Below are 13,049 nucleotides of genomic sequence, written 5' to 3'. Positions count from 1 at the left end.
AACAGAAAATTGTAACAAGCCTTATGGAAAAGATGTATGACAGCAAGAAGAAGGAAAAAATTGTAGGCCATATAGAAGTAGGCAATGACCATATGATTGAACAAGAGAGAAGAGAGAATATACAGAAAGAATTTTGAGAGAGAAATTGTATAGTGAAAAGCTTCTAAAGGTACTGTATGATGCAGTCTTCTAGTGTGGGTTGTATTTTAATGTCCCCAATTTTAGCCTTTAGGCTAATAGGCGTTATAAGGAGAAATTTATTAAATTAATTTCTTATAAAGTCATTAAAATAAATTATTTATTAAAAAGTGACTTTATATTTAATTAATTTAATTAAAAGTGAGTAAAGTATAAAAAAATAAAAATAATTAATAGTCACTTATTATAAATAAATAAAGTGTACCTAGCCCCTTCTAGAAGGTGTCTCATGACGGGTTATGGAAAAGGTTAAATAGAAGAGGGTAAGAGAAGGAAAGCAGACGAAGATTGGAGATTGATTGGATATGATAACATGACTGATGCGTTGCATTGGTTGAATCTCTGAGGACGCAAACCTTCAGCAGATTGAGGAAGGGCTGGACGAAACCCTAGCTTCTTCTTGGGAGTGGGAGATACTCAGTTTTCCACATTTGAGCATAACAAGTTGATGACGGTTGGAAAGGACAAATCAGTCCTTTCACTTGAGCTTAAGGAGATTTTATATCAGTTATAACAGTTGGTGTATTGCTTCAGATTTCAATAGCCACGATTTTGACCATTGGTGGGTTGGTGAATACACATCTTTCTATTGGAGACAAGCAATATTGCCTACAGAGGAAGGCAATGCCATCATGAAGACTAAGAAGTGAGATCGAAGTTTGCAGATTAACATCAGAATTGTGCCAACTTTCCAAACCCTCGACTTGGCTTATTATTCAATGTTGGTGCCTTGAATCACAAGTTGGAAGTCAGTGAATTGATCCTAGCAAGAAGGCGATTTATTTTGTTATTGTTTGAGGGCAGATCGAACCACCTGGTGCTTGCTGTCACCTTCGTTGCAAACTTTTCTTCTCCTTCGATTTTAATCATTCATTTGCCATTGAGTATTGATTTTGACTTATAATGACTCCAAACTTCCTATGAGGAAGAGGCGATATCTGTGGGACAGTTTGGAAGGCGATTTGGTGACCATTTTGAATTATTTTGGTGAATCTGATCTGAGGCAGGTTGTGGGCTCTCTGACCCTTCGATCTGAGTCTTTAATACATATTAAAGCTTGGAAATCTTTTGTTGAGCAAGGCGCTACATTGAGAGGAAGGACCGATCAGTTTGGGAAGAGCATTAGACCACCTAGGCGGCAGATTACACTTGATTCTCAGACCTCCTTTGGCAGCAGCAGGGTCGCTATATGGAGGGTTTCGATCTTACACATGGAAAGATCATAATTGAGGATTTGGGCCAGCATCTACATCGCTTGACTAGAGAACATCAAATCAGGTTTTGAACACTCTATTCCATTGTTTCAGTTGTATATATGTGAGTGTTAATCAGTCCTTAGTCCTCAGAACATCTGAGACTCAGTCTTGTATATCAGTTCATGCTTGGGCTCTTTGACAGCATATTGTAATGATCTTCGATGAGGATTGAACTAGTTTTTGGATTGCATCTTATTTGGTCGGTAAACTGAGGATGTATGCCAACTATTTGATTAAATGACAGCAAGTAGATGTGTCTCATAATGGGCCCTATTTATCTTTAATTCCTTGTGGTTATTATTCCAAAGTATTTCTATGTCATTATATCATTGCTGTAACTCATATTACATGAAGTAATTGCCTTAGAATGTCCTTGGAGTCAAACTGAAACTGAGAACAGCAAATTAAACCATGATAACCAAGTGTTTAATGAAATGTTTGAGTGAAAAATACTAGGATTTTCATATCAGAACTTGACAGGGACATTACATGTATGGTCCAGGTCTGATTAATTTAGCATCGTACAGTGAAAGGGAGTCACATGTACTGTATAGTAGAAACAATCTTTAATTCACCCTTGTCCTTTATCCTCATATTGGGTCCATTAGAAGTGTTCAGAATTTTTATTATCATCAATTTAAATTGCCTTCATAACATGTCATACAAGAGGATCTGTTTTCCATTCGTGGGGAAGTTGTACAATATAAATTGAAGAAATTTTATTACTATAATTTTTTTATTTTTTTCCCTAATGGTTGTCATACAGTTGTCTAAAAGTTAGGAACTTTATTCATCTTTTTTAAATTTACCTTTTCCACCAACTTTAAAAGGCTTGTAACTTCATTTTTTTTTTTTGCTTTTCTCATGTGGAGCCCATCTATTGTTTTATTCTTCGGCTTCATTACTATTCTGCTCAACCATTACAATAATTTGCCCTTTTTTTGTAATTTTCTCGTTAAATCTACTCCAATCTTACTTTGATACCATGACGAGATATACAAAATGAAAAGGATCCTTTGTAACATTTGTTAGGACAAGTATCCATAGGCTCCAAATCAGATTTTCTTTAATAATATTATTTTGAGGAATGCATTCATTAATTTTGGGATCTTCAATGAAAACAAGTGCCTCTATTGGAACATCTAAGTCAACCATATTCAAAACATTTGGTCTTTGCAAACTACACAAGAACTATCCAGCTTTTCAAAATCGTTCATTTGTTGTTTGTCATCTCATAGTCCTTCCCATCATTAATCTCCATAGCTTCAATGAAATTACAAATAGACAGAAATGCTTCACAATTCTACACTCGCCAATGGAATAGGCCACGAAGGGAACTTGTTTCATCTTCCAAACATGACTGAATTACCAAAATTTCTTCGACATTCAGCTCCATTGGACCCTAATCATGCTTCTCAGTTCACTATTGGTTAGAGTCTGAATCTAATAAATTTAATGAATCCAAGGAATTTGCTTCCTCACTTACTAATTTGTTCTTCAAATCAATTATATACATTTTGCCCTTGTTTCTCAACAGAGAGTGTATTATTTTTTCGATTGTGATAGGCTTTAGCTACTACCAACCAAACCCAACCAATAATGCATCGTATGCTTTTTTATATATTGAGATGACCACAAAAGTTTTAATAAAAATGTTTGAGTTCCAATAAGTGCTTTTGAGCCATCAAAACTCCTAAACACCTTGATTCCATGTTGATTTGTAACCAACAATTAAAAAGTCAGCGGCCAAATGATCAGTCTTCCTAGACTCCTCCACGTGTCTTCGGCAAGTACATTTACACAAGATCCTCCATCAATGATTTTGTTCGTAAGATTGCACCCAAGGATCTCCATATGGATCATCATTGGTTTTCCTTGCCATGTTTACAGTCAGTGACATAAAATCAATCACCTAGTCACCATGTACTAGAAGTTCTATTGTTAAATCTTCATTCTCCTTGTGAGCCATTCTTTGTTCTATCATGCCACTCTCTATTACCATTGTGGCAATTGCAATCCAAAGTTCTAGAATGCTTTGCAGTAGGTCAACCATCTTAACTAGTAAAGTAGTCCATAGTACTTGAGCAATTTTTTTTTGTCTAACTCCATCCTACCAATAGTTGTAGCTGCATGTTTGTTGGAGCAGCAACATTCCTTTGTCATGGCACACTCTACTTACACTAGTACAAGTCTTTCTTGTTCAGTGCATGGGTTTGGGTATATAGACTTCTTGGATTGGACTTGAGCGATTGCTAATACTTCATTGTCTCTTCCTAAATCAATCATGTTGATGTTGACCATTTGCTTCAAAAATCTAACATCCTCATGATCTTTGGGTCCTAATTATTTACAAAATAGTGTCATTTTGTTCCAGCTTTGATGGTGATCCCTACCAAATTATCCCCATTTACTACATTCTCAACATAGAATAATAATGAGGCAACCTCTGGAGTCATTGTATCTGACTCCAACCTCACCTTCTCTGATTTCGATATCTTCCTAAAGATGTGTTCATGCTATTATGTGGCTTCAGTGGAGTGGCCAGCAGAATGGACTGCACTTCTTGTGTAAAAGGTACTTTGTACTTTTAGTTTTTGAATTGTATAGGCATATTGAATGAGCCATAAATTTGGCAAATATCATAAAACATTTTCTTGAGACAATTAACTTTGATGTGACCTTCGATTTCTTAATCTATACACTATAATTCTTTAACCTCTTTGCTAGTTTTCCTCTCTTCCTTCATCATTTGAAACATGCCTCTTCGTCACTTGTACTATTCTAGATTCATTGTCACTTCTTTCATTAGAGGCATCATCTTCACCTATCTTTCTTTTTTACCACGATGACATTTTATCCTCACTTTCTATGTCCATCACTCTATCATATGCTTCTATGTATGATGGAGGTACAACTTTCATATTTTTCGTGAATAAAGGGATAAGGCCTTCAACGAATCATTTTTTCTTTAAACGATTTGTGGGTTTTTCTTCTGATTTTATGAGTAATTAATTGAGCCTACAATTATAAGCTCTTACACTTTCATGCTTACCTTGCTTGGTGTTGTAGATATCTGCTACAATTTCGTTGTCATTTCAAAGCGGTTTGAATTCCTCTTTGAAAGCCTTCCATAATTTCTCCCATGTATTTTGAGAGGCTAGTTAAATTTCTATGTACCAATCAATGGTCATACCTCTCAACGTAGTTGGAATGGACTGTAGCCAGTATGCTTTATTGTTCTAGCCATTTCCAAACCAAATGGTTTCAAAGACTTACTAGGTCCTCTAGTCCATCTCCTATAAACCTAGGTAGTTTCTGCTTTTCAACACTAGGGCTTAATCGTAGAGTTACCATAGTTTTACCCTTATACAAACTTAGCGCATGGGAACTACTCCTCAAGGATTTTTAATTCAGATGTTTTGGTGCTTCTCTGGCACTCTTGGACACATGGGAATTCTCTACTCTTCCTATAGCTTCAATATTTCTAACACTTTTTTTGCCTTATAATTCTATTTTGTATACTTCAACCCTCAATCCTGAAGTTTTGGCTGGTTTCTTCTTCTATTAACAACTCTTCAACTCCTCAAAAGTTGCTCTCATATGCTTCTCTCATTTTATATGTTAAGGAGAATTTCAAACTATTGCAAGGCGTGCACCCTTGGTCTCCATGTGCTGTGCAGCGCAGCACTCGGGTTTGTGACATGGCTTAACTACCTCCTGTGGATTCTATAAGTATAGTGGTTGTAGCAGGTTTTAACAGGTCAATCTTTTGGTGCAACAGCAACCACACTTGTAACAAGTGGCATTAGAGCTTGGTCACAAGGTCAAACCCCTCGCTGTGCACCCTTGGTCTCCTTGTGTTGTGCAGCGCAGCACTCAGGTTTGTGACATGGCTTAACCGCCTCATGTGGATTCTATAAGTCTAGTGGTTGTATCGGGCATTAACAGGTCGATCTTTTGGTGCAACGGCAACTACACTTGTAACACAAACTCCGTCTCCCAAATGAAGAATTTCCTTGTCTAGTGGAGGTTGCATATTAATTTTTCATATTGAACTTCGTTTACCAGGCCAATGCATGCTTCATCAAGTAATGGAAGATGTCTAGCTATTTCCACCCTTTCTTCATTTTTTTGGTTATTCATAGTGGGTTGAATGTTTTATTCTCACCCTAAATATGATGCTTAACTTATGCTTTGGCACAGACTTAGGTTTCAAATTTCTACTATTGGAGTCTCTTCAACTAACTCTCATAGTTGCCTTCTCCATTCACTTTGCTCTACCAAACTTAAAGATTGTATGATCTCTTGGTCTTGTTGTGTTCTTTTCCCACCTTTATTATGGTCAAAAATCAACTTATTGTGTCCAAGTCCAAGCCTAGTCTAAGTCTTGTAAGTACGGTGCAGCCAAACCTAGCCATATGAAACATAAGAAATAAAAAATGTTGTATTGGCGTACCTAAAAGTTGAGCCCATACCCAAACCAAGAACTTAGGTTCTTCTCCTTCATTTATTTATTGGAGAAAAACCTACAATGGGCTATATATATGAGATAAGACCTATTATCAAACACTACACGATCTTTTTTCTTGAGAAATTTGCAAGTTGACCACAATAGCATTTGGGCCAACCCCACTTTGCTACTAGATATTGACCTTTTTGTATTTTTAATTGACCTTTGAGTTTTACATTTTAATTTTTTAAATTACAAACGCACCGTATAAAAAATATGGCCAAGATGCCGAATTTTTGGAAAATTGTCCTTTGGATGTGAACACAATTGAAGTGTGTTTAGAAAAATATAGTCCACAAAGTACATGAGGTTGTCAATGCAAAGGTTAGATGACCTTGTATTTGTGCAATATAGCTTGTGCCCCCACCATAAAAAGATTAAGAAGTTGATATATAGTTATATCCCCCATTGAGCTCACATATATGATCTACACAACCAAAAATAGAAACCAAAACACAAACACTATGTTTATAAAAAAGGAACATGCATAGGTCAATCAAGCAGATCATGAGACAAAGCTAGAAGTGTTTCGGTTGCTCTAGCCAGCACTCTCCAACTAGACTACTTCTAATCTATCTTCTAGCTTCTAATGTCTAACTTATTCTAATTATGGAACCCCTTACAATGATCTCAAGTCTGGCTTATATAAATTTTACAGTTTTTTATTGCTCAACAAGTTTCCCTCCAAGCCACCAAACTTAGATAATTACAATTAATGCCTCCAAGATCAAAGATTTGGATTTAGACTTAGATTTTCAGTTGAATCTGCATTGTAATCCTCTAATTATACGCCTGCATTAAACATATTATTGAAACTAATTCAAAGATTAATTAACATTCAAATCCAGCCCATGCCTACTTTACTCCATTGTCACACATTTTTGGTCCTCCAAGTCAGGTAGGTGCACAAGGCATTCTTTACGACTATAAGCTCCACTGGCACAAGCATTACTGACCATGTGAGTTGGTAACATGATGAGAGGCTCTTGAGTCAAATATCCAACTCTGTGTAGATGAATCCAAAGATTTAGATGTGAGTGTTTGACCTTTGCTAGGTTTGGAAAAAGAAAAATTGTGTTTCTTCGTGGCCTCTTCCAAGGCTTCCATCCTTTGAAAACAATGTGTGATTTTATGACCTAGTTTACAACAAAAAGAACATACAGCATTGCTTTTCTTCTTTGTATTGGAGGGACACTCACTTGACTTTAGAAAAGGTAGAGGACTTCTTATCAAATGTGTTCTTCTACATGGAGGGATCTTCACTTGCTCAATTAGATTTTGCCTCAATTTTTGAAAATTTCTTTCCTTTAACCTTAGATGTTTGTTCCATTAATGCTCAACTTTTAAAAAAGACGATTGCATCCATAGAGAGTAACTTAGGTTGTTCCTTCATGAATCTATCACAAAGCTGCTCAACAGTTGGCATTTTAAATTTGGAACCAAGAGCATCTATTCTAGGGTGTAGGTAGAAGAGATGACTTGAAATAGCCCTTTCAACTTAGACAGGATCAAGAACACACATTCTTTATCTAATTTTTCTTTGTCACAACCTTGTAAGTAATCCAACAAATATTTTACAAAAGATTGCATAACTATTATGTTTTATTAAATAGATTGATATTAAGATATTTATAAAGCAAAACAAAATTAGTAAAACATTTATATAAAACTAATATTTGAATATCAAATCTTTTATATAAGATATTCTGCAATCTTTTATATAAAACATAATATCTTATCGATTTTACTAAATGGCGGAGAAAAAAACAACAGAGAATAAAAATGGCGGACGAAATAATGGCCTACCTGGGCAAGTCGGGCGACCTGGGTTGGGAGTTCCAGTGGCACGAAGACGAGCGAACACGGCGCGAACACGGCGCGAATGGAGAACACACAGGTGCAAACACAGCGCGAATGGAGAACACGAAGGCGGAAACACGAACAGCAAATGTCGAAAACCCTACTCCACGAATTGATACATTTTTAAGACGAAAACGGCATCATATTTATAAAAAATAAAGGTCGTAAACCCTAAAAAGCGCCCGAAAAAATATGTTTTGAAAACTGGGACAGTGACGTGGAAGCCCTATGAACTTTAGGCGTTTTTTTACGATTTTTTTGAAATGTTTATGGGTTCGCCGAATTCCGAACCCCAAGCCAGAAGTTCGGCGAACTCTGTGATTTAGGTCATATCAGATGGGGTTAACATAATGTAGTGTCTGCAAGGTTAGACAACATTCCTTAGATTGCTAAAATTGGGTTACACTCAAATAGACAACCTGAGTTGGCCTAATGGCGAAGCCATGTGTACTTCATAATGTAGGTCGCATGAATAAATTGAGGGGGCTAGGATTATACGCTTGAAAACAAATTGAAGTGAATGGAAAAACTATCCCCTTTAAATAAGTGCATAAGGAAGATCTGATACACCAAAATAGTCTCTTGGTGTGACCTAAAAAACTACTTTTACCTTTTGTTTAAAACTAAATATTGCGTTACATTACTTTATTTGCATTTGTGTCAAATTCACAATTTTTCTTGTGAACTTTATTGAGGTATCCTAATGCTAATATAGCTTGGCTATGGCATAGGAAAAGATTTAATATTTAATTACTCGGTAAATATTAGCTGGTGAGGTCAAAATAATGTTATGGTAAGCTTGAACCCCATTCTTGTTATTTTGGTTCATTTTCTTGTTGTGATCTTTCATGTTAACATGCCAAAGTCGAATTTGGATTTGGGTCACTGAATTCAGAATCCTAACTTGTACTTGTGTTTGGTCCTTTTAAAGTTTTTGTCTTTGAGTATTCCCTTGTTGCCACTTGTATTTGTTAATTGCCAAGTTTATAATTGATTTGTTTGAGTTATTCATTATGGTCAAACCTCTAGTTTTATCCTAGTTGGCATTCACGATAGCTGTGTTCAATTTAAACACATTTGAGCCCCCTCTTTGTTGTGTGTTTTAGTCCCATGTTCCTCATCATGCAAATTTCCTATGACGACATGTCTTTTTCTCATTTTCTTGTGATGTCCTATGGAATGGCTATGTGTCTAGGGTGTATAGGCTTACGTTTGGATTTGTCCTAAGTTTTTTCATTTTTGCAGTTCCTAGTAGGCCTGAAGTTGTTTTGAACTTGATGCACTTGTATTGATCAGCTTAAAGTGTTCAATGCTCAAGCTCTTGCAAACTTGGAAACTATTTGTTGTTAGTGTATTTGCTACATTGTGTTTGCTGATAAAACATGTTCAAAATTTGTACTTGACTATGTCATGAATTACAACTTGTTTATGCTCTCGCATTTGCGGGTTAATATATTGCAAGTTTCTAACCACTTATGTACCCAAGTTTGCCCTTAAATTTTAATTTATTTTTAAGCTGCATTTTGTGAGTTTGGACTTGAAAGTTTGAGATTCCACGCATCTTGTGGATGTAGAGTTTATTTCTATTCAAATTATTTGGTGCTTTGGTCTTGTCAATTTATAAAGTCTTAGTGTGAAAAGAGGTTTTACCCAACTAGTTCACATCTACTTCGTTGTCCTATTCCCATTGTTGTTTAAGCTACTTAGATGATTTTTCATTTCTCGTCTCACCTGATGAGTGCACTACATGTGTCCAAGTGTGCCCACATACATCACACTTTTGGAGGGGTAGTTCGACTTTTAGTCGTACCTTTATATGCAAGAATTTCTTTTTATATTTTACACACTTTTCCTATGAGTATTTAATATTATAACCTTTTTGCTTAATCTCTTTGTAGAAGGTTTATTTGGTTTTGTAGGGATCTTGTGAGCTTGTGACACTCTTGGTGACTCCAACATGGTATTAGAACTCGGAATTTGCAAGCCCCTTCACTTATTTGGGGAATTTTATCAATTACTTTTATATGGTGTGTCTTGGAGCAAATATGACCCCATTGTTGTGTTTGTAAGGCTCAACATTGTATGGATTGACAATAAACTTGATAGTCCTTGTTGACTGACACATACAAAGGTTTTTTGGGAGGGCTCCATTGTAGGTTGTATGTAATTCCGTATGCTTGTAATGTTGCAGCTGCTGTACAATTTGTACATGCTTACAAACCTTATAGGCAGGTTGCAAACCTTTGGTACAATCATGTGTCAGAAATTTTTTTAAAGTTTTTTGGATTAAATTTTTAAAAAATTCTTTGTTGTAGAGTTGTAAAACATGCTTTGTAGAGCCATACAATAGGTTGTGCAAGGATGCATGGTTGAACCAGTTATTGTATTCTAGCCCCTTTCATTTATCAATACATCTAGCTCCTTAGGGGGCCTAAACATTTGATGCCTTCGACCTCTAGTGTCCATTGTCTCCATTACCTAAATGCCAATGAACCTATAATCATCGTTGCTATTGCGGCTCGAGCGCCACCAACCAGCCTTTGACATGTCGCCCATGCAGTGGCAGCCTCCCCTCCTTTGAAGCACCACCCAGGTGTCGCTGCTACTCCTCCCACAGAGGAGATGTTGCTCTCTAGTCACCCAAATAGTGTTGTGGCTGTTTTAAAAAAGCTCTAAAATAGGTCTTCTTGACCAATTGTAACTTTTTACCATGGGAGCATTTTCTGATGTTCTTATAGGTGTTGGAAAGCTCTTTTTGAGTTATTCACAGTGGTGTATTTATTTTGTTGTAATTTTTTGAAAATCCCCTCTGAAGACATTTTTGTGTTGTTTTTTCAATGGGACAAAAATTTCACTCTGTTTAACAAAAAATTGCAATTTTTTGAAAATTATCAGAAATTTGCAAAGATTTCAATTCTACATATAATTTTTTGTCTTGTCAAGCCTACCTTTCTCAAAATTTTAATAATTGTTGTGTTATAAATGGTCATTTTTAGGCTCCCAATTTGCAAAAAATATAATAAAAACTTGTCAATTTATTTGGGGGGCCTATTTTACAGTACTAATTAATATTGGGGGATTGCAAGGCACAATTTCAAGTGCCTCTTTGTGTTTTTGCGTCATGTATCCTAACATTGATCTCCTAACTCCACACAACTATCACCTATAAAAGTTCAAAGTACAACAAATACTTCAACATAAGGGATTATGGAAAATGTTAAGTAAACAACAACTACAATTTTCAAGGAAATATGAACAATTTGTATATAAGTACAAACTAGATGAAGCAACGAGAACCATTGGCGTGCATGTCTCTGATAACCCTTTAATTCCATATTGTAAATTGTACTTCACCTAAACAAATGTGCAATAAATTGAATTATCTATTTGGTACAATCAATGAATTTTGCACTCTTCAATGGGATGCTAAATCGATGACTTTATCTCCTAATGCCTTTCCTTCATTTAAAAACTTCCTAGTTTAGTTCAAATCTCTATGTTCACGGTTACAACTATATGACCATACAACAAAACCAAATACAATAGTACGTGTTTCTTTATGTTGCAAAGCCACTAACTTCACATGTAAAGAAACCCACAAGAGAATTTGTAAAATTGATTAGTGATTTTAATGAGCAATGCAAAATAAAAAAATATTTTAATGGGTCTACGAGATCAATGTAACCTGCACCAACATTCACTTCAACAAGGGCTGTCAAACCAAGTTGATCATATTTGCAATTTTTTTCTTGCAGGTGAATATTTACAATAAAAGAAGAAGATTTTACACATTAGAAAATTAATAAAAACAGACCTCAAGAGCCTGCTTGTATCTGCTAAACTTGCGAAGCGCTTTAATAATGTCTTCAACCTCTAATTTCTTGAGCTTATGGCCTTTCTTCAGCCATTCGTCCAACACTGGGGCAACACTCAGACGCTGACGGCCCAAACGAGATATGCGTTTATACAGGGGTAAATCTTCATCTTTTACAAGAATATCATCAGCATTTTGTGAAACATTTTCTCCTTCTGCTGCTAAAGACGAAAATGCTCTACCTCTGGTGCTTCCAACTATTCCACTAGGATAGACTGCTCTGAATATGTTAGCAATAGCGCGAACACCATAACTCAACTGCGCCATAGAGAGCGGAGAGGCAACTGAAGCATTGAGCTGGATTTAACATATCATAGGGTTTTACTCATGTAAACAAAACCCCTTTTGTGATCTGTTGTCTTTGCAACAATGCAGACCTCTATTAAGGATCGTAGAAAAGGTTAACTTCGTGCATCTTTTAGTGCTGCCTGTAAAAAAAATTAATAGCATGATTAATTTGTAATTTTCTTTTTAATATACTTTTTCCAATAATTTTATAATTTTTGGGTTACACTATATAATAATTTATATGTTGAGAAAGTATTATTCTTAAATATCAAAAGAAGGTATATGCTTGTTTATATTTTGTATTATAAATATTGATAGATGGATTGAGTTACTTATTGATGCAAAAACTCATACACAATTGAATCCAGAAACAACCAAGAACAATGTATTTAAATGTTTAATGTTTGTTTGGTATTTCAAATTATATTTATATAATTATAATATATCATGTGTATTACAAATATTGGATATATAAAGATTGATCAAAACATTCAAATAAATAACAAAATTTGTATATAACAACATGATAATAAATAATACTTATAAAAAAAAAGCATGACAATACATAATAAGATGTTCATACCTCATTGTTAGTTGTGTGAACATAACATCAAATTAAATACTTTTTATGCATTTAAAATTAAATGGACATAATTAAAAAAGAAGATAAAAGGAAAAATTGCAGATCACAATTCATGAATTGGTGAAAGACAATTATAAGACATGCAAATTGATAATTTGATATGGAGACATCATAAATGTGTTATCCTTGTTTTCAATTCAGAGAAAACAAGGTAACCCCCTGCAAATTTTTGTTAAATTCGTCCTCTTTTCTCTAAGTTTTGGTTTTTGAGGCATTCTCGTCACCTCATGGATACCATATTCAATCTTTAAAATCTCACAATATTAGTTAAATTTTAAATTTTAACTTAAAAATGAGATTTTGTTGTTTAAGTGTAAAATCGGTTTTAAAGCCCGATTTTGCACTAAGTCTATCAGTTAGGTGTCATGTCAAAGTGTAAGCCCGACATTACAACTTGGTTGTTAAGTTAGGTGTAATTCA

General features: G+C 35.1%; 1 protein-coding gene across 1 annotated transcript in view; it reads right to left on the bottom strand.

The window, feature by feature from the left end:
• Window positions 1-12,106, bottom strand: part of LOC131065564 (large ribosomal subunit protein mL101 (rPPR4)) — a 40,291-nt gene extending 28,185 nt beyond the window's left edge. Inside the window, exon 1 of the mRNA XM_058000115.2 lies at window positions 11,639-12,106. Coding sequence (XP_057856098.2) covers window positions 11,639-11,965 — 327 coding nt within the window. The 5' untranslated portion in view covers window positions 11,966-12,106. The remainder of the gene's footprint in view (window positions 1-11,638) is intronic.
• Window positions 12,107-13,049: the final 943 nt, after the last annotated feature.

The sequence above is a fragment of the Cryptomeria japonica genome, chromosome 4, assembly GCF_030272615.1.
Source record: "Cryptomeria japonica chromosome 4, Sugi_1.0, whole genome shotgun sequence".
NCBI classification, from domain to species: Eukaryota; Viridiplantae; Streptophyta; class Pinopsida; order Cupressales; family Cupressaceae; genus Cryptomeria; species Cryptomeria japonica.
Note: the sequence above shows the minus strand (reverse complement) of the source record. Positions and strands in the feature narration are given on the sequence as shown.